At 49.9% G+C, this 22,232-nt stretch overlaps 2 protein-coding genes across 2 annotated transcripts in view; both read left to right on the forward strand.

The window, feature by feature from the left end:
• Positions 1 to 22,232, forward strand: part of LOC140898184 (killer cell lectin-like receptor subfamily B member 1B allele C) — a 120,104-nt gene that overhangs the window by 62,038 nt on the left and 35,834 nt on the right. The window lies entirely within an intron of this gene.
• LOC140898182 (C-type lectin domain family 2 member D-like) lies at positions 1,232 to 9,508 on the forward strand. The gene is made up of 6 exons (XM_073311610.1): positions 1,232 to 1,271; positions 3,842 to 3,952; positions 4,599 to 4,691; positions 5,162 to 5,340; positions 6,969 to 7,072; positions 9,321 to 9,508. The coding sequence occupies exons 2-6, from the start codon at positions 3,865 to 3,867 to the stop codon at positions 9,499 to 9,501; spliced, it is 645 nt and encodes a 214-aa protein (XP_073167711.1). The 5' UTR covers positions 1,232 to 1,271; positions 3,842 to 3,864; the 3' UTR covers positions 9,502 to 9,508.

Genomic DNA, 22,232 nt, shown 5'->3' on the forward strand with positions numbered 1-22,232 from the left:
ATCCAGATGGGAGGTTATTCTAAAAGCTCGGCTCTAGGGATTATTTTCGGAGCAGGTCTTTGGCCTGCATTATCCAAGAGGCCAGACTAGATGATCACAACGGTCCCTTCTGGCTTTGGAATCTACGAGGGGATCTGCTACTTGCAGTTATTGCCAAGAGACGATGCTGTGTTTGGATTGTAAGCTCTTTGGAGAAGGGAGTGCCTCTCGCTTTGCACGACTTCAGCACCTTGCACAGTGGTGCCCTGATCTTAGCCGGGGCCTCGGTGCTCTGTATACAATGATAAGCGTGCGGTGTGCCTCTGATTTTGCCCTGACGCAGGATTTGTGCTGGTGTTTTTGGAACAGAGAAATGAAAATGGCCTTTTCCCCCGCATTAGGTTTCCTCACTGAACTGGGCTGTTCCCTACTTGTTGGGAACAGTAGGGATGAGCCTGTGTCACAACATTCTTTCTTAGACAACCCCCGATCACCCACACAATTCTCCTTCTATGGTACTTTTCTTGCCACTGTCGGTATCTCATAGAATCATAGACTATCAGGGTTGGAAGGGACCTCAGGAGGTCATCTAGTCCAACCCCCTGCTCAAAGCAGGACTGTTCCCCGACTAAATCACCCCAGCCAGGGCTTTGTCAAGCCTGACCTTAAAAGCTTCTAAGGAAGGAGATTCCACCACCTCCCTAGGTAACGCATTCCAGTGTTTCACCACCCTCCTAGTGAAAAAGTTTTTCCTAATATCCAATCTAAACCTCCCCCACTGCAACTTGAGACCATTACTCCTTGTTCCTGCTACCTGCTACCACTGAGAACAGTCTAGATCCATCCTCTTTGGAACCCCCTTTCAGGTAGTTGAAAGCAGCTATCAAATCCCCCCTCATTCTTCTCTTCTGCAGACTAAACATCCCCAGTTCCCTCAGCCTCTCCTCATAAGTCATGTGTTCCAGTCCCCTAATCATTTTTGTTGCCCTCCGCTGGACTCTTTCCAATTTTTCCACATCCTTCTTGTAGTGTGGGGCCCGAAACTGGACACAGTCCTCCAGATGAGGCCTCACCAATGTCGAATAGAGGGGGAACGATCACGTCCCTCGATCTCGTAATCTTTATTGTATTTACCCTGTGAGGTAGGGCAGGGCCTTTGTCCTTAGCTACCAAGTAGCTAAGCTGCCACTTTGTAGGCCGTCCTCCTTTACAGTGCACAGCATAGGGGTGGAGTTTTGCAGTATATAGTTCAGTGACTATATTTGTTCTTTCTCTTTCAGTCCTGGAACTCGGTAAGTTCACTTCTCCGGGATCAGAGCGAAGTGGGGAGCAGGAGCCCGGTTTTCATACTTGTTCATTATTTAGGGAGTGGGGAGAGCGGGATTTGAATCATATTGCAAAGCCTAGGGGTGATTTAGCTGAGGGGTGGAGAGGGGCAGAGAGAGGGGAGAGACAGGGGTGGGGGGAGGGGAGGGGCAGGGAGAGACTGGGGTTGTGGGACGGGAGGATCGAACCGCACCCCGGTGTACTAGGCAGTATTGACACCAAGAATAGGAATGAGCCAGGTCTGGTCTCTAAACTGAGCCTCTTTTGGGGACTGCAACGAGTTTCAGACCAAAGAGAAGACAGGCGGGGGGCAGGGACCCCTTGCATTGCTTGTGATTCAAGTCAGTAGTAAAACTGAAAGTATTTTGAAACACATCCTGCCATTGAACTGACCTTTGCTTTGGGGGAGTGTTTCTCAGCCTTTGTATGTTGGCGACTCCCTTTGGACTTACAATAAAATTGTGACCTTCTCCCTTAAATTAAGACTTGGAAAAACTGTGACCCCCCCCCCTTAAATATCATTAAGTAAATTAAAAGATTAAAGACTCAGGGCTGGCATTAGGGGGTGGCAAGCAGGGCAATTGCCCAGGGCCCCATGAAGTTAAGTTACATGCTTCCGGCCTGGGCAGCGGGGCTCGGCCTTCAGCTTCAGCCCTGAGCCCCACCGCCCAGGGTGGAAGCATGTAACTTAGTTTCGTGGGGCCCCCCTTGTAGAGGGGGGCATGGGCAATTGCCCAGCGTGCCTCTCCCTAACACTGACACTGCTCTTGTGACCTCCTAAACCCATCCTGCAACCAGGGCCGTCCCTAGGGGGGTGCAGGGCCTGGGACAAATCTGCCCCCACCGGCTTAGGGGCCCCGCTGTGCATTGGTGGCTGGGCCGGTGGGACGGATCCGGCCTGGTGCTGGGCCACCAGTTGCTGCTGGCAGATGCTGGCGCCTACCGTGGGGCTATTGTTGGCCAACATGGGGCTATTGTTGGCCATAGTGCCCCATGGCTCAGGGCTCCGGCCAGGGCGGGGGACTCGCTGCACCAAAACACAGGTGGCCAAGCCAGGTGCTGTCTCCACTAACTGCCAGCAAGATGGTGGGCCCTGCGGAAGTGACAGATTCATCTTCCGGGACCGACCACGCTGGCCAATTGCACCAGCCCACGGAGCCCCCAAAGCGTGGGGTCCGGAGTGGTTGCCCCGAGTCGCCCTACCCAAGGGATGGCTCTGCCTGTGACCCCCCACACCCGGGGTTCGCAACCCCCAGGTTGAGAAACACTGCTTTAGGGTGATCCCTTCACTTCCCTGTAACTGACAATACCCCCTGCAATTCAGATCTTGGCCTCTGGTAGCAATGTATTGTCTGGTATGAAACAAATTTAGAAGGGAGAAAAACGTAAGGTTCCCCTAGATACAGTCAACCTGAAACCAAATCAGTTTTAATAAATAAGATAAAACCAGCTGTGGTTTTCCGCACTTAAGCCAGAGTCTCCCTGCCAGGTTTTTTTACAACCAAATGTCCTTTAGTCATGAGCTGGTTTTTCACTCCCTTTTTGCTGAGTGAAACTCACACATGAAACAAAACAGGAACCTGACTGACTATACAGGGGAACCGATGGAACCCATGATGTACTAGTTACCATCATCAGAACCATTTCAGGGCTCCTCCCATCTCGTTGTTGGATTCACCCGCTGCCTCTTGTCTGATCGGTAGGCTCTGATCCTGCCAAAACGAATGCACATGCTTCATGCTGTGAGTAGCCCCCTTGGCTTCCAGGAGCCCGCTCAGTGTGTGACGTTAAATAGGCATGTCAGTGTTTGCAGGATTGGGGTCTTTAGGTCAGTTCTACACTACAGCCGTCTATTGGTATAATTACGTCGCTCAGGGGTGTGAAAAATACACCCATCTGAGCGACATAGTAATACCAACCTACCCCCAGTGTAGACAGCGCTTTGTCAACGGGAGAACTGCTCCTGTCGCCATAGCTACCGCCTCTCAGGGAGGTGGAGTAAGTATCCTGTCGGCTGACTGGAGAGCTCTCGCCCTTTCGCTGAGAGTGTCTTCATTAAAGTGAAAAGAACAGGAGGACTTGTGGCACCTTAGAGACTAACCAATTTATTGGAGCATAAGCTTTCGTGAGCTACAGCTCACTTCATCGGCTGCATGCAGTGGAAAATACAGTGGGGAGATTCTGTATACACAGAGAGCATGAAACAATGGGTGTCACCGTAGAGACTGTAACCAGAGCGATCGGGAAAGGTGAGCTATTACCAGCCGTCGTGCAACTGTGCCGACTCAGCATTTTAAGTGTCGACCCGCCTTTAGATTGCAAACTCTTTGGGGCAGAGAACAGTTTTTTGTTAGTTGTGTGTGGCGCGTGGAGCACAGGGGGACCCGGGCCCTAACATAATGCAGATAACAAATAATAACAACACAAGCTGCTGTCCAACACACAAAGGAAACACACCACAGAGAATTTCCCCCCCTCTAATCATTCAATTACATCACTGTAACTTCAAGCAGAATTGTGATTTTTTTTTTAACAGAGAATGACCCAGAAAGACAAAGCATGTACAATGGCCTGGGTATCTGTAAGGAACAGCAGCTGGATGTTCCCCTTAATAGCAGTGGAGACCAAGAGCAAGGAAAGGAACCAGGTAGGTGGAGCCCCTCTGCCTGGGAGAAACACTGCGGCTTCTGCAGATGAAGCCAGATGTTCAGTTTTGGGTGCAGCAGCCCCAACACCTGCCTGCGAACGCAGCAGGGATCTGATCACCCCACCGGCTTCCTATGAGCCCCGCTGCTTGCTTTGCAGGGACTGCTACAACTTGCCCTGCAGCCGGGCGCTTATGGCTGTGTAACAGGGTGCAGGGGCATTTTGTGGGCTTGCCAGCGGCACCCATTTGGGACTGTGTCCCTGTCTCTCCCCCTCTGGTTCAGGGCGGAATATCCCCGTTTGTTTCGCTGGGACATGACGGCAAAAGCTTAGCTGCGCCGGGTGCAGGTTGGCTTGTTCCATGCCGGTCTCTAATCGTTACCCGTTTAAATCTCTCGCCGAGTTACTGCGGTGATAAATGCTGTCGAAAAGCTTGGGAGGAAATTCATAATCCCATATTCAGTGCAGGGTAGATCAGAGACAGCGACAAACTCTCATCTACCAAGAAGCTCGTGACTGTCCATTTGCTTGACTAGGGGGGTGTGCAAACCGTCCCCTGTCTCTGCACTGGGCCATGGTAAATAAATAACTCCGATTCCTCCCCGCTGCAGCAACCCCAGGGGTGTTCATACGTTGGTCTCTTTCAGGTTACAGGCTCGGGAAACCTACAGCACTTACGATCGTCGCAGCCGTCACCGTCCTCATCTCGGGTTTAATCGCAACCACAGCCATCCTGGCAGGTGAGTGCGCAGCTCTTATGGGTTCGCTCTCTGTCTTTTCTGTTCAGATCTGGAGCTGGCTCGAGCGCACATCTCCAGGCCCTGGAGTGGACGTCCTCGTGAGGTTTGGGGGAGCCAGCATCGCGCTGCAGCCAAACGGGAAAAGCTTAGCCAAACGGCTTCCCAGTTCTTAGCTCCTGAAGTTGCCTCCTACTTGTTTTTTAATGCTGGCCCTAGACCTAATGGCGCCCCCGAGCGAGGAGCATCTTCGGCGCCCCCTCCCCATTTGTGAAACGTTTGGAAGGGGAGGTCTTGTCCTGCATGCGGGTGTGGAATTGCCATACTGAAAACATCACCGCCCACCACTGCGTCCAAGCAATTGCCAGAGCTGCTTAGGGGATTCTCTGAGGCCTAAGGGGATTATCCTACTTGTTCCCCTTGGATACAGAGATGAGGAGGGGACAGCCCCTGTGTTACGTTCTCTGTTTCAGTCAGAACCAGGAAGTCATGTTTGGATTCTGCGGCTGTCCCATCATGTCCGGATGGCTGGGTTGGCTACCAAAGACGGTGCTACTTCTTCTCCGAGGACGAAAGGAATTGGACCGCCAGCCAGAGCTACTGCTCTTCACACGGCGCCTCCCTGGCTGGGATTGACAGCAGCCTGGAGATGGTGAGAGACCCAGGTGTTTTGTGAACGCACTAGACGGGCCTTGGCATGGCAGCGCCAATGATGAATGGCTTATGTTTGACACCAGGCCCATAACGTCTTCCAGCCTAGACAGAATCTGTCATGTGAGCCAGTGGGACAGCGCCCAGGCCCTGCAGCGTGAGGGGCCCCTGTGCGTCCCGTGCCGGGAGGGCAGAGCGAATGATCTTTCCAGGTCCCTGGCTGGAGCTGGGGCTTTGCAGCCTGTGCGTGATTGAAGTGGCTCATGGTCCGCCTGCCCCAGCTCTTTCTCCGAGCAGGAATTCAGTGGGGAAACACAGCTCCAGTCCTGCTCATCTCCTGGAGATGAAAGGGAGTTCATTCCCCGCTCAGCTCAGCGCAGTCAGTGGTCCCATATGGATGGGCAAACGGGAGGAGTGGCTGACTGAAGAGAGGGCCTGATTTTGCCCGGCTCTTGGGCATTGTAGAGTGAGCTCGTCCCCTTTACAATAAAGCCTTGTCTTCCAGCACCCCCAGCCCCTACAGAGAGCAACACGCTTTCCCTCCAATATTCCTGTAAAAGAGTTGGCACCCACCTCTTGCGAGCGCCCCCTCTGGTTGGGTGTGTCTGCGTCCTTTAAATCAGTCCAGCCCTGCTATGGGGCTGTATCCCCAGGATTTCCTCCCTGGAGACACTATCTTACAGCCCTCCACCGGCTCAGTCCCTGCTCAGTGTCCGCAGCCAGCCGGGAGCTCCTTCATTGTTCCCCCAGGCTCTGCGAGCAAACTGCCCTTGGCTCCGTTCTAGCTGCCAGCCAGGTACACAGTCACTTCTTTTCCAGCTTCCAGCAGCAACTAACTGCTGTTCTGCTCTGCAGCTCCTTTTATAAGGTCCTCCTGGGCCTTGATTGGCTGCTTCCCCTGCAGCCATTCTAGCCGGCTTGTAGGGCCTCTCCGCTGCTCCTTTCCTGGGATGGGTGTGGCAGAGCCCTGAGGTCTCCAGCCGGGGGCCTTGCGCCCTATTTTGCTTTCTGACGATAGAGGAAGGTGGCCTAAAATGCCCCCCACTCCCCCTGCTGTTTCCCCCCCACCCCGCATTATAGATTCGGTCTATGCTGGTAGACGTGATGGGCGGGGCGTCAATCGTAAACCATTCATAATGCAATACAGTGATCCCCAAAGATACTGCAGAGGGTTGCGATACCTGTCACAAGACATGCTCCGACACCCACAGTGTCCAAGAATTCCCCAAACACCTGTAAAGCAGAACTTCAGCTAAAGCCCCGAGACCAGTAACTGTCTCTGGAGTCTGTCAGGTTTTCATTTAGCTGGGGTGTCCAGCCACGCAGCACAAACCTGAATGGCACAACAGCCCAGAACATAAAGCAGCATCTCTCCGTACTCCTATGAGCCGGAGCAGAGGAGTGGGCTTGGGAAGCTCGGTGGGTTTATTTTTTTTAAAAAAGCTTCAATTCTGGGCAAGCATTAAAGGCTGTGTGTTACGCAGCATTGCGTACAGCAGACGCTAGAACTGAATGGAGACGAGAGAGTCCCAGGGGTGCTCACTGCGGCTAGTGCTCAGGGGATGAGCACCATGGAAATGCTTATAAATAAACAAAAAGACAGAGGCTTTCCCTTTGTTTGTTTTGAAGGCATTCCTTCTGCGTTACAAAGGGAGTGTTTACCATTGGATCGGCCTCAGAAGGGAGCCCAGCCATTTGTGGAAGTGGCCCAACGGCACCGAATTTGACAACTGGTGAGTCTGTTTCTGGCTCTAAATTTTCTCAGTACTAAGTCATTGGTGTTGGAAGTGCAGAGTGCAGAGAGATCAACAACGGAGATCAACCTCGACAAATGGACATGGGTCAAAAATAGGTGAAAAACTAGTATTTCCACCTCTTGTGGGTTTAGTTTGTTGTGGGGGGGAACCCTGTGGCCCCACTCTCCTGAAACTGGCATCAGCACAAGCCTCTGCTTAGAGACTTCACCCCTTGAGGGAACGATGCAACCAGCAGCTGTTTGTAGAGAAAGCCAAGGTGTTTTAGTTAACAGGAATACAGTATTTTAGGTCTTTAGGTTAGAATGGAAAAGCAAAACCATGCTGGCAGCCTTACCTGCCTCTCTGGCCCAGTGCCTCCAGGATTTCATCTCTGATTGTTTGCTCCAACCCTTGTCTCTACCCCACTCTGTTGCAGGGTCTTTCTGCACCCCAGATGGAGGTGTCATTGTAGTGTGGGGTAGGCCTGGCAGCACAGCCAAGCACCCTGAGTGCATGCATGCCAGGCGTACAGGCTATGCGCTCCTGTGGCTAGCTCGCACTGACGTCCATGCTGCCACCTGGGCACTGCGATTATTACCCATGCTAGCGAGATTAAGGTTAGTGTGGGTATGCCCACTGGTGTTAGTGACATCTTCCTTTGCAGTGTAGATGTATTCACAGGTGCTTCACGCCACCCCTGCCCCTCTTCTGCTCTGTCCTTTCCCCCTCCCCCCCCTTTCCTCTTAGCTGAGCCCCTCCTCACTAACCCACCAAATAAAATAAATAAATAAAAATGGTGCCACTCCCATGCCCTTTGCTGCCATCCCATCGTTCACGCTACCTGTGTGTGCCACTCCTACCCCTGCCCTGTGTCTGTCAGGTCTACGCCGATTGTCAGCGCTGTGAGACAGTCAGTGACTCTGTGTTTGTACAGCACCTAGCGCAATCGGATCCTACACTCCTCTGCTCCTCAGGCTATACCTTAATAAACCTAATAATAAGTTACGCTCTGGGTGGCAACCACCTTAGCCCAGTTCCAACCCGCCTCCCCACATCAGGGCTTTGTTTCACATTCCTGCCAGGCTGTTTTCATGTTTCACATCCCTGACCGGCAGTTGTTAAAGATCAGCATCCGGTTATCCACCCTCTGTTCTCTCTCTCCAACATACTCTGTCATGTGCTTCATGTACAGGGTAGAGGGCAGGGCTGCCCCTAGCAGGCCAGGCTCTGGTACCGGGTTATGGACTGGCTACAGAGTGTCCTTTGTAGAGACCCACACCAGATATGTTTCAGAGTAGCAGCCGTGTCAGTCTGTATGATCCTTTAATACTGAGCCAGGTATGACTGGGGTTAGCGTCAATGGGGTATGTGACACATGGCGCCATCTAGTGGCTTAACAGTGTGATACAGTTGAGCATCATATTACAAACTCCATTCATAGACCCATCAAAATCATAGAAATGTAGGGTTGGAAGGGGCCTTGAGGGAGGTCGTCTAGTCCAGCTCCCTGCACTGAGGCAGGACCAAGTAAACCTAGACCAGCCGTGACAGGCATTTGTCTAAGGCTAAGTGTGCACACTACAAAGTTTGATGTGTGTGAGTGTGGTCACGCGCGAGGGCTGGAAGAGAGCTCTCCCCGCGCTCTGTGTAATCCACCTCCACGCGGGGAATAGCTCTGAGTGCTGGGAGCACAGAGACAGCCCTCAAACGTGCTCTGCTCAGGGTGTGTGGTTTTTCACGCCCTTGAGCCAGCAAGTTAGGGTGCTATAAAATGCAAGTGTAGACATGGCCTAACCTTCTAACTATCAGCGTAGTTAGAAGGTTACCTGGGGAGGTTGTGAGATCCCTGTTGTGGGAGGTTTTTAAGAACAGGTTAGACACTTCCTCTCGGGCTCTGCTTTGGTGCGGAGAATTCCACTGTCTGTCTCTGGGCTGGTCTACATGCAGAGTGGCCCCCGTTAGACTTGAGGTGTGATTTTATACCGGTTTAGTTAAACCAGTGCTAAAGGCTGTCTGGACATTCTTCTTTCAGTTTAAGTGGCTTATTCTGGTTTAGCGTCAGTCAGCTGGGAACTGGTACGAGCTAAAACAAAATAAAACGCTCTTAAACCGGAATCACGGCATCCATCCACACAGGGGGCTGCCCCCAGTTTAACAAAATCTGCGCAAGTTTATGCCTCTCTGTGGGTGGGACACACTAGCCTTGGCTACGGACTGATTCTAGCTCCGTGGCTTCTGGTTGCAGGTTCGAAGTAAGGGGAGGAGGCAACTGTGCATATCTGAATGACATAGGTGTCAGCACGTCAAGCTGTGAGACAGAGAAGAATTGCATCTGCGCCAGACTGTTGGATGTGGGAAATGAAAAGAGAACTGCCTGGAAGAGACGGCAAAACAGAAACATGCTGTTACCTAATAAAGCCGTCTAAAAAAATATGCAAACTGTCTTATGCTCATTTGTAACGCATAGCTGATCAGTAGGCATCTACTCCACGTAAAAAATCAATCAAATCAAGAGGGCAGCCAATGAAATGGAAAGGCAGCATATTTGAAATAGATGAAAAGAATTTTTTTTATCGACACACTGCTTAATTATCCTGTGGAACTCATGGCCACAAGATGTTATTGAGGCCGTGAGCTCAGCAAGATTCAAAGGAGGACTGGACATTTAGCTGGAGAATGGGACTATCACAGGGTGGCTGGCCCTTTAAGGGAAGATGGGTCCCAGCCGCACCTGTTACACTTTGCTTATTTCTCCACCTGGGGAGGCAAGCTAAGTCACATGACAGGCAGGTCATGGGGCTAATTCAGGCCTCGAGGGGTGGCGAAAGGAGAGAAGCTTGCGGAGCAGAAGATAGGAAATGCCAGGTAGGAAGCTCTGGGGATAGATGCTTGGTAGAGACTCTAAGAACCTCAGCAGGAGCTATGAGAGAGTCTAGGAAAGAGCTTTGCTCAGTTAATGGTCAGACGAATTAGAGGAAAGAAGACAGAAGAGAACTTTAGGCTGGGATAGCAGATTCTTTTGTGTTTGTTTATGTCCTCAGAGACATTGGAAAGAGTGGAATTTTCTTTTACAACTTAGCTGGAGGGCCAGGTCCCTGCAACAACCAAGCGAGGCTGGAAGGTTCGGAGATTCCCACTGGAGAGAGGGGAAACTGAGGCAGCAGCTAGCCCAAAACCAGATCGGGCAGGCGATGCTGCAACAAGGAACTTTTGCTGCTTAGAAAAAAGTTACACAGGATCCGAACCCTCCTGCTTCAGAGCTCACAGCTTAGACTCATAGATATTAAGGTAAGAAGGGACCATTATGATCATCTAGTCTGACCTCCTGCACAATGCAGGCCACAGGATCTCACCCACCCACTCCTGCAATAAACCTCTCACCTATATCTGAGCTATTGAAGTCCTCAAATCATAGTTTAAAGACTTTAAGGTGCAGAGAATCCTCCAGCAAGTGACCCGTGCCCCAGGGTGGTGACGGGAGACTTTTCAGACAATCTGTTTTTTTTAAGGGACGCAGGATCAGTGTCTGGAGTTAAATGCACCTGAAGAGACTGAGTCCCAAAAACGACAGGGAGGTTGAGGGGATCCACAAGTGACATCGAATACCATCGTAGGTATGGTTGGGTTAGTGTGTGTTTTCTCCCTGTGTGCCATCCCAGCTCTGCGCAGACAGCTCGCACGGCCAACCTCGAGCGAACCGCTCAATGACCACACGATCCATTAAGATGCCAAGGCGCTTGGTCAGGTTTATTGTCAATAAAGCACAGTCCTAATGCCCTGGCTTGACGATTACAGGTACGCTAACACACGTATGCCCATTGTGATGGACTAGCTCAGCTGGTGGCAGGACCTTCCGCTATCCTCTAGACCGGACAAAGACAGTCTCTGAGATACATCTTTATACACAGATACAAACAAGTTACGTATCACTTCTGATGGATCAGGGTGCCAGCCACTGATATATCCAGGGGCCACCCGTTACCTTGTACGGGTTGGTTTGAACAAAACATCTGTGTTCATCATGTTGTTATCTGACTTTGTCCTTAAGGTGGGTCAGTGTGTTCCTGAGATCTGTGGGCAATGTGCTGATATCGAGGTGTTCGGGTACCACCCTGGAATGTGTCTGCGTGAGCAGGGCCTGCCTCTTGCTTACAACCTGGTTTTGCTTCATGTCAGCAAAGTTTTGACCACTTTAGTCCAGGCCTCAGGCCTCATACCAGACCTCTGGTACACGGGCTTATGGTCCAGGGCCTCTTCCTACCACAGAAAGCACCATACCACCTAATTCTGCTCAGAGGCGTTTCGTGAGCACCGGGTTTAAACAACCCAGGTTGACAGCAGGGTCCAGTCCCCACCACGAATCTCAGCGAGAGAGAGAAGCAGGGTGGGGAAAGCGCAGGGCAGGAGAACATGCAGCTGGAACAGTGACTCAACCATCGGGGGCCACCTCAGTGTCAGCAGCATCCCCATCTTGTGTAAACTGGCCCACAGCTCTGCCAATGAGGCCGCGCTGATTTACATCAGCTGGGATCCTGCCCCAGATGCATCAAACAGTGGAACAACGGAAGTTACAAAGCCCTTACAATAATCTTCTCGGGGCAGACCCAGACAGAAGGCCTCTCCTCTGTCAGTTCTGCAACGGCCTTGCTTAGATCAGGAGCGCATCTTTCCGGCAGATCCATTTTAATTCAGCGCTGCAGGTTTCCAACGCAATCTGGTTTCTTTTTAACACCCCGCAGTCCCTTCCACTGGGTTTCCCTGCGCTGTGGAATCAAAGAGCCAGTCATTGCTGATGTATTTAGACTTTGCAGGGAGTTGGGTCTGTAGCGGTGCCGTGGGGCAGGACGCTGTCACTTTCTTCCCCCCCACCCATTTCAAAGGGAAGGCTGGCCTTATTGTTAATGCACTGGGCTGAGCCCCAGGAGATCAGCACTTGGTTCTAGCCTCTGCCACAGATTTCCCTGCATGGCCTTTGTCAAGTCACTCAGACCTAGATCCTCAAAGGTAGTTAGGCTCCGAACTACCACCGATTTCAATGGAAATCCCTTCTATCTAAATACTGAAATCCATGGGAGTTAGGAGCCTAGATGCTGGCCTACACTAGGGACTTATATTGGTACAGCTAGGTCTAACAGGGGTGTGAACAATCCACACCCCCGAGAGACGTAGCTATCCTGACCTAACTCCTGGTGCAGCCAGCGCAAGGTTCAGAAAACAATTCTTCTGTCCACCTGCCTGCCACCTCTCGGGGACGTGGATTAACTATGCTGATGGGAGAACTCCCTCCTTATAATGGTATAATTATACCAGTAAAAATTCACCTCCCCTAACGGATGCAGTGATACTGTTACAACTTTCAAGTGCCCGCTAGGCCTCGTTAGCTGCACACAGACGCACGTCCTTGCTCATCTGGAAGGGACATCTTTCAGGTCCGGATGACCAGGGCTTTAATAGAAATTCCTAGAATCTGCCAGTGTGGCTCAAACCAAACTGTTTTAGAAGAGATGCCTTGCTCTCACCTGAACATCAGGTTATGTTGAACCTGGCTCTCTGGTTATTGCGACACCTGAAATACACACAAACCCCCAAGCCTTTCCATTGACACATGTTGTGACCTTCCCTTCTGCAGCACTATGAACACTTGCAGTTTTACGGCCAGCCTCATGCTATTTTGTGCTTTTCTTTAAGTTCCAGCTCTTGGAGTCAGGCGATTATGGGAGAATCTCAGCTTGCCTTTTAAAAAACAAAGTTTCTACCCGTCCTTTTGATTGAAAACATGACCCCAAAAACCAGAAGACAAAGACAAAGAACCCTAAATGCATTAAAAAAAACCCCACTACTCATGATTTTTAAGCAAATCTCACCATTTTGGGGACCTGATTTAGGGTTTTGAAGGCTTGGGCTTTCCCATACGGTAATAATTTCAAAGGAGGTGAAGTGTCACATTTTTGGCTTCTGAATCCGCAAACAAGGCAGTAAGATTGTTTGCAAACACAAATAGGAAAAACATTAGGAAACTCACAGGTCTCTGTTGAAGGGGGAGCCATCTACCCACATCCACGTCCTCTCGGGAGATTTAAAGTTTAATCCAATCCAAAGAGAATTTTTCTCGATTGTGATCGTCTGTATGTAATCCTGTAAAGTGGACGAGACAGGCATCTGGGTGAATAAATGGTGCTTTAATTCTCTGAAGTCTGCTTCAGTGTTAATCCAAGGGCAATAAAAATCCAACACAACACAACATGCTGTTAGGGTGGCCAGGTGCCTGGTTTTTGATGGGAAAGTCTGGTCGAAAAGGAGACCTGACAGTGTCCGGTCAGATCTACCGACTGGACAACCAAAGTCCAGTTACTGTGAGCAGGGGAGGCGGGGATCATCACCCGCACCAGCCCCTATTCAGCCTGGTCTGTCTCCTACCATCGTTAGGCGGCTGCAGCTCCCACCCCCAGCTCCGCAGACAAGTCCCTCCTGACCTGGGCAGGGGGGGTGGGAGGGGAAAAGCAGCGAGCAACGGGGGATATGGAGGTAGAGGAGTGGATGGGGGTGGGGCCTCAGAGGAAGACGTGGGGCAGGGGCAGGGCCTCGGGGGGAAGAGGCAGGGCAGGGAGGTTCCAGCACTCCTGCGGGAGTGTCAGGTTTCTAAATATTACCCAAACGGGCAACCGTGCATACCGCACTTGGGATCTTGGCACTCCCAGACGCTGACCTTCAAACAAAATATCTGCTAGCTTACCGGTGGGGTTGGAACTACGTTTTCCCACATTTGGTTTATTATGGCGCAGTGCTCCAATATCCTGCAAGAAAATTAACTTTACCATCTCCTCCTGGTCCTGGGTCACCAGTAAACGAGAGCTCTTCGTTAAGCAGTCATCACGGCTGCTGTTCCACATTCTAGTTTCTTTAGACACCCAGTAACATTTTCCCTTGTACGGCAGCCAGTCGTGGGGGCAAAGTACGCAGCTGGAGCCTTCTGGAGGGGGAAAGAGCATCATTCATGAATCATAGAATCATAGAATATCAGGGTTGGAAGGGACCTCAGGAGGTCATCTAGTCCAACCCCCTGCTCAAAGCAGGACCGATCCCCAATTAAATCATCCCAGCCAGGGCTTTGTCAAGCCTGACCTTAAAAACTTCTAAGGAAGGAGATTCCACCACCTCCCTAGGTAATGCATTCCAGTGTGAGCAGGAGTTGTTTGTAGCTGCTGACCAGCTGTTTGGCAGGTCAGGGAGGGGCTTGGAGGAGGGTGGAGAATGGTGAGTGGGCGGGGGCATCGGGGAGAGGGTGGAGTGGGGACAGGAAGAGAGAGAGCGAGGGTGGGGCCTCGGGGGTGGAGGGTTTGACATTATCAAACTGAAACATTGCAACGGTCCTGGATCAAAATTGTTTGGCATTTTCGTTTCCCAGGAAACATCAAGACTTCCGCTCTTGGTTCTGAGTTGGATGAAAAAAAAATTCCCAAAGGTCGGAATCTCCCACGGAACAGAACTTTCCATTCCCCACCAAGGTCTCATATCAGTACAGGGTCTTTGGGGCGGGGAGCGAATGGCTAAAAGCAGGTCCCACAAACAGCCTGGGGGAAAACAGGTTAAATAACAAACCGCTGAAGATGCAGCTACCCAGAAAAATGAAAGTCAACGCCTGTGAGGTTACCTGTTGAGCTGCTTTGGGGTGGGTCACACAGGTGCTGTTTCAGGTGAGACAATTTCTCCAGGCCGGCGACACATTTACTTTCGTTTCTGGGTCTCTCGGAGACCACATCGCCTTCGGGGGCCAGTCCACGCCCCGAGGAGCCCTGAAAAACTTCAGCACAACAGCCATGTGAATGAACATTGTTGACTGTACTTTAAAACATTACGAATGCGGGTCTGTAAATTACACCTCCTTCAGCAGCGTCTAGTGACTGTATCAGGGAAAGAGACGGGAGGGGACTGAAAGAAATGGATAGGCTGGGCATCTCCTTTGCTACAACCGTTCAGCTCCTTCTCACTTTTCCTGTCTGTGTAACAAAGGCAAGGCCTTCATGAGCAGCTCGGGTGAATTCATGCACTGGGATCCCGTCTGTTTCATTTTGTCCTGCCTTTGAGAATGAGCAAGTTGTTCCTTGGCAAGTGTAACAGGCGTGAAAACGAGCAAGAAAATCCCTACAATTCCCTACCTTTTTCTATGTTCAAAGACCACGGAGGTTGCAGAGGGCAGCGCTCCAAAGTTAGGCAAATGTCTTGGCGAAGCTTGCTTGTGCAACTTCACCTCTGCCTCCCTGGTGCATCTGTGTTAGTATGAGGGGGGGGGAGGCATAGCTCATTGGTTTGAGCATTGGCCTGCTAAACCCAGGGTTGTGAGTTCAATCCTTGAGGGAGCCATTTGGGATCTGGGGCAAAAATTGGTGATTGGTCCTGCTTTGAGCAAGGGGTTGGACTTGATGACCTCCTGAGGTCCCTTCCAACCCTGATAGTCTATGAGTCTATGATACGCAGGCTGTCCTCACAGAACCCTGGCCTTATTCAGTGCACAGATTGGACGGTGCCTGTGACAGGGATGCGGGGTGGCCTTTGATTCACTGAAGGGGGTGGATGGTGGGCAGTGTGTGAGAAGCAAGGGGGGGCCATGTCTTGCACAGGTGCCTCTTGCACTCAGCACCGGAGCCGTTCAGTTTCCTGGGTTGGCTGGATCACTCCGGATTTCAGCCCTCACCTCTTCAGCACCTGCTTCTATCTCCCACTGTCACTGAGCCGGGGAGCTGGGTGAATGGATATTTATGTGGGAAGTGCTCTAGGCCAGAGGTGGCCAAACTATGGCCCGGGGCCACATCTGGCCCGTGGGACCGTCCTGCCCGGCCCTTGAGCTCCCGGCCAAGGAGGCTAGCCCCGGGCCCCGCCCCTGTTGTTCCCCCTCCCCTGCAGCTTCACCTCGTTGAGCCACCAGCGCTCGAGCTCCTGCTGCGGTGAGTGGCATGGTAAGGGGGCAGGGAGCAGGGGAGGGAGGGGTTGGATAAGGGACAGGGGGTCCCGGGAGGCAATCAGGGGACAGGGAACGGGGGGGTTGGATAGGCGTGGGAGTCCCGGGGGGAGCTGTCAGGGGGCGGGGGTGTGGATAGAGGTCGGGGCAGTCAGGGGACAGGGAGCAGGGGTGTTGGATAGGGGATGGGGTCCTGGGGGGGCAGTTAGAGGTGGAGGGTCCCGGGAGGGGGCGGTCAGGGGACGCGGAATGGGGGGGGTGTTGAATAGGCGTGGGAGTCCTGCGGAGGCCTGTCAGGGGGCAGGGGTGGGGATAGGGATCAGGGAGGTCAGGGGACAGGGAGCAGGGGGGATTGGATGGGGATGGGGTCCTGGGGGGTGGTGGCAAGTGGGAGGGGGCAGATAGGGGGTGGGGCCAGGCTGTTTGGGGAGGCACAGCCTTCCCTACCTGGCCCTCCGTACAGTTTCACACCCCCGATGTGGCCCTTGGTCCAAAAAGTTTGCCCACCCCTGCTCTAGGCAAAGTCTCTATGGTTAGGACATTGGAAAACCGCTCTAGGATCTGAAAACATAGGGACTCCTAGGGGTTTCCCAGGGCTCTCTCCTTAGTCCCCCCCACCCACGACCAGAGACAGAGGGGGGAATTTAAGCAAGGAGGGGCCAATTAGAAAGGGGTGCGTCAGAGGGGTGGAAATCATTGGGGGAGAGTGAAGATTTATGCAAATCAGGGCATTGCATCATTTGCATAACCTCTTCTGATTTCTGGACCGACACCTTTACAACAGGTGCTGTGAGCCCTGCCCACCCTGTGCATTGACTGAGGCACGGGGGCTCCATGGGAAAAAATTATCACAATGCCAACACATCGGGGGGGCTGAATTCAGGGTTTGCACCGGTGTTGCTGGCATTTCCTAGTTCCTGAGTGCTTGACTTTGCCACCTCAATAAGGTCCTCGTAATCTTTCGATGGCATTGCCTGAGTTTAAAAAAAAAAACCCAGCAACTCCCCCCTGAAATGTAACAAAGCCATTATGGGATACTTACTGTTTTCTTCCACCTTGTACAAAATGGGCACCGTGGCGGAGCCCTGCCTCATTGTGTGCACAATTTTGAGCATTAAAAGGAGCTGAGCTTCTAAACAGCCCTATGTAATTCATTGCCTGCGTTCACTGATCACGGAGATTGAGGTGGGCTCCTTCGAAACTCTACCTTATCCCAAGTGCATCTTCACATCAGAAATGAAATGCTCCTTAGCCTTCTTGCACATGCATGTATAGAGCCTATCCAGCGCTTACGGGATTATACACGCCTTGTCCACACACAAACTTGCACTGGTTTAATTAGTGGGGATGCCTGTTAGGAGTGTTAGTGATGATAATGTTAGGTTTCAGAGTAACAGCCGTGTTAGTCTGTATTCGCAAAAAGAAAAGGAGGACTTGTGGCCCCTTAGAGACTAACCAATTTATTTGATGCATCCGATGAAGTGAGCTGTAGCTCACGAAAGCTTATGCTCAAATAAATTGGTTAGTCTCTAAGGGGCCACAAGTCCTCCTTTTCTTTTAGTGATGATAATGTAGTATTCAGGCCTGTATATTTGCCTGAGATAGAATGTGGGGTCTTGAGTTGTTTGCCCATTTGCCTTTTGATATTTTTATATTCTTACTAATATGTGTGAACAAAGACACTGTGTGTTACATCTGCCCACACGCAGATGGGGTGAAAAGAGAGAGAAGCGATAAAGCTAAAGTGTTTCTGGATAGAGTGGGAGTGTAATAAACAAGCATGCACCTAAAGACTGCCTCGACTTCTACCTCAGGCAGATAGACCGGCCTGAATACTACATGATCATCACTAACACTCTTAGCAATGCCCTTATTTCAGTTTTGCTTAAATCTGCACCCAATCACGTTAAGCCAAAATAAGAGGGTCAACAACTGGGGTTGTGTCGGTTTAACTAAATTCGTTTAAATTCACACCTTTAGTAAACTGGGGAAACCCTCCATGTCGGCATCGGAGAAATTCCGTTTAAATTCTATCTGCAAGCAAAGTGCTAAGGGAGCAGATCTGCTATTAAAAATCATCCTCCTAGTATAACGAAAATCACTGTGCATGATAACTGAACTATTAAAAAAACAGCAACAACAAATCCTTCGAACTTCCCCAAATCAAAATTTTAAGGAACCCCAGAAAGGAATGTTGGTGAACCAGATGTTCAAGGCTTAGAAGTTTTAAATGTCTCCCCCAAACTGATGAGTAGAGTGGGTCAACATTCAAATTTCTGTGTCACTGCATTATGATGACATTTTCATTCCAAAATTGTTTGGAACAAAAAGTAGAAATTTCACAATTTTCTGTGGAGTGGAAATTTAAAAAAAAATCAAATCAAAACAATTGCATTAGAAAATTTCAAAATGAAATGCTGAAATATTTCAAAATTTTGAAATCAAATTTTTATTTTTATTAAGTTTATCATTAAATTGTTTATTGAGTTTTTATATTTGGTTCTATTTTTCAATTTCTTTTCATTTCATTTGCTTTTTAAAATTATTAAAAGCAGCAGCTACCAGCTGCTTCAAACAGCTTGAGCGCTTATCTTATTTCCTTGTTGGATGTGTCTCCTGTTTGATGTTATGAAACCATTTGATACATTGAGCAAGAAAATCAGAAAAGCCCTGAGTACTAGCTACAATAGCAAGTTTGTTTCAATGCCTTGTGTTAGCTGGAAATCTTTTTTCTAGGACATTAAAAACAACTGCTGCTTAGAAGAGTAGCTCTTTTAACTAATTTTACAAATAAAACATAAATTGCAATAAAATAGAATGCCTCAGTTCTGGGCTGCCCAATTCCTAGGGGAGCTGGTTCTCTGGTTCCCCAGCTCATTTCTATGGCAAACACCCTGTCACACAAATGTTCAAAAAGAAAAAAAAAAGTCACAAGCTTATTTTCCCCTCCCCACTTTTGTCATATCCAAGAACATCTGAGCTACTTTTGCTCAAACTTTTTAAAAATATTGCTCCCAATCACGAAACTTCAGTTCAAACTGTGAAAACTGTGGGAAATTATAAGACCCAAAAAATGTCCCTTGTAATAGAAATGCCTTAACGGTAGGTATTACTGTGATCTGACTGCCTGTGGTATGCTTGCAAGTAAATAACGGGCGTGGAGCGACTTACCCCAAACACTCAGCACTATGACTGTCATCAGCAGGACAACATACCCAGCAGCTCCCATCTTCAAGACAAGTTGATGCCAGTGTGGACACTGATGGAAATCTGGCCAATTCAGTATTTGGGGAAATTATAATAAAAAAGGAAATATTGGAATTACTTGATCATTTACATTCTCTTTTAGACAAGTGTCAGAGGGGTAGCTGTGTTAGTCTGTATCTACAAAAACAACAAGGAGTCCGGTGGCACCTTAAAGACTAACAGATTTAATTGGGCATAAGCTTTGGTGGGTAAAAAACCCACTTCTTCAGATGTATGGAGACTGCATCTGAAGAAGTGGGTTTCTACCCACGAAAGCTTATGCCCAAATAAATCTGTTAGTCTTTAAGGGGCCACCAGACTCCTTGTTATTCTCTTTAAAAGCTTGTCCAGAAACCCATGCAAGAGGATAGCGTGCCAATCTATACCGCACCAGCAAATACGCTCCCCGCAACTGCTCGCAGTACTCCTATGTAGTAGAGAAGTACTGACACCTTGATTTTACAGCTGGGAACTCAGGTCCACAGAGATTGGAGCGGCTTGCCCATGATCACACAGGAAGTCTATGGCAGAGCAAGTTCAGATCTTTAGAATCACAGTCCAGCATCTTAGCCACCAGACCACCCTACCTTGGCTCATCGAACGATAAATAAATCATGATTCTGGGGGCTACCATACAGCTGTCCATCAGCGAATGTCCATTTTAAGAGCATCCCTGAAACTGCCTAGGCAGAATTATGCAGCCCCTAATGTTATCATGAAGTAGTGAAACAATAGCAATTGTTCTGCAGCATATTGTGGGAGAACGTGTCTGTCCCTGAACCTTGGTGTGAGCCTACGACCAGCCAGCAGCGTGTTGGGTCTTCCCCCGAGGCCCTGCTCCTGCGCTGCCTCTTCCTCCCAAGACCCCGTCCTCCGCTCACTCCTCTACTCCCTGCCCTGTCGCTCACCCTTATGGCCGTCTAGCCCCCCCCCCCCGCCCCCCTTTCTGGCACTCCTAGAGTTGCCAGTTTTGGTTGGACTTATTCCTGGAGGTTTCATCACATGACCTAAGATTTAATCTGTGATTTCTGGAGACTGCAGGACAATCCTGGAGGGTTGGCCACTCTAGTGAGACGCAGCTGAATCAAGGTGTTGATCTGTGTGAATCCCTGGAGAGGGACAGAGGCACGGCAGCTGTTTCTTTGGGCTCAGGCAGAGGAAAGCTGGCCTGGCAGGCTGAGAATATGGCTACCTCTCAGCCAAAGGGGTAAGGTTTTTATCCGAGACCAAAGAAAACCAGAAAGAGCAAAAATAGAGTCGTTGTGAGAGAAACAACAGAGGGTGTCTCTTGCTTTTCAAGATCCTCCTTCTAAAATCCCTTCACACCCCAGCCAGGCGTCTTACATTTAACAGTCCAGAAAACAAGATTATGGCAACGAACACCAAAACTAAACAGCTCTACCTGTGCCCTTATCACAGCTGATTAACATCGTACATCAAATCAGCAGACGACACCAAAATTGGATGGGGACATAATTGATTAAACGAGATCAGAGCCCTGGGGGCGGCTAGCAGCTGGCGAAAATGTCAGAGTGAATAAATGTAATGCCCTGGCCCCGGGAGAGGAAATCAACTGCTGAGAGAGAACATGGAGGGGGTGGCTTTAAACCAAGGTCACTTTCATTTTGTTTTATCGGCCTAGTGGATGGACCGGTGGAGTGGGATGCAGGAAACCACGGTTCTTTCCCAGCTACTGCACTGACCACCTGGGGGATGCCAGGCAAGTCATTTTCTTGCTCTGTGCCTCAGTTTCCTCATGTGTAAAACAGGGATAATGATACTGACCATTGTAAAGCACTTTGAAATCTAGGGGTGAAAAGCCCCAGGTAACATCTAAGGATTTTTATTTATTTCAGACCAAGCATCAGTAAGCAGTTTAACACTGTTGCAAAAAACAAACAAACAACAAAAAAAAACCCACCCCTAACATCATGCTGGGATGTATTAACAGGAGTGTTGTAAGCAAGACACAAGAAGTAATTCTGCTGCTCTACTCCATGCTGATATGGCATCCGATGAAGTGAGCTGTAGCTCACGAAAGCTTATACTCAAATAAATTTGATAGTCTCTAAGGTGCCACAAGTCCTCCTTTTCTTTCGGTTGCAAATGTAAGCTTCTTAGCTGAAGGATTCAGGGCTAAATTCTGATCTCACGGACCCTGGTGTAAATCCTGAGTGACCTCACTGCAGTCAATGGAGTCGGGGTTGGATCCTGATCTCAGTGACCGTGGTGTCAATCCACAGTGACTCCAGAACTAGTTAGTCTGGGTTTACACTGGTTTAAATGAGAGCAGGGTCTTTGCCCTGCTTCTGAAATAATACATTTAAATTCACTCTCTGAGCATCCCGAATCTCAATGCTCATTCTCGCTCATTCTTCCCCAAACTGAACCGTGGAAGCTTTTTTTCATCCCTTCTGTGACAAAGTGGGAAAAATTTGTAATATTTTCATGATTCCTATGCATGACTCAGTTTTCCTCTGAACTTTGCATTGCCACCAACGTGTTGGCAGGAGGGGAATTAACATTGCTCCTGGAAAAGTGAAGGAGACATGGGTGTGTGTGTCACCTTGCTGCCTGGCTGGCATGAATTGGGTCCTTAATGCACTGGCTGAAACCGACCCAGATCAACAGAAGGTTCAGAGAGAAGTCCCAAGGACTGAACCATCAATGCCTAAGAGCAGGAAACTTCATCAGGTGAGACATGTGAACAGAGCTGGAGAACAAAAGGGAAAATGGTGCTCGGTGGCTGGAATAGGGACTTCCCTATGCAGGGACTAAGAAGCTCTCCCCTGGGGAGGACAAAGGGACAGAGAGAGAGCCAGAGATGAAATCCATTGCAGCTTGGCTGGTTCATAGCACTGGCTTGGCCAGGATGGACGATGATGTAACTTTTGCTTCTTTGCCAACCCAAGGATGTTCAGAGTCTGTAGCCAGGTGACTAATAAATGGTTACCG

The sequence above is a fragment of the Lepidochelys kempii genome, chromosome 14, assembly GCF_965140265.1.
Source record: "Lepidochelys kempii isolate rLepKem1 chromosome 14, rLepKem1.hap2, whole genome shotgun sequence".
Lineage (NCBI taxonomy): Eukaryota > Metazoa > Chordata > Testudines > Cheloniidae > Lepidochelys > Lepidochelys kempii.

Bases quoted from the DNA above. Each gene is read 5' to 3' on its own strand.
- LOC140898182 (XM_073311610.1), top strand. From the start codon at position 3,865: ATGTACAATGGCCTGGGTATCTGTAAGGAACAGCAGCTGGATGTTCCC. The intron at 4,692-5,161 runs GTGAGTGCGCAG...TCTCTGTTTCAG, and splicing joins AACCACAGCCATCCTGGCAG to TCAGAACCAGGAAGTCATGT. The intron at 5,341-6,968 runs GTGAGAGACCCA...TTTGTTTTGAAG, and splicing joins TTGACAGCAGCCTGGAGATG to GCATTCCTTCTGCGTTACAA.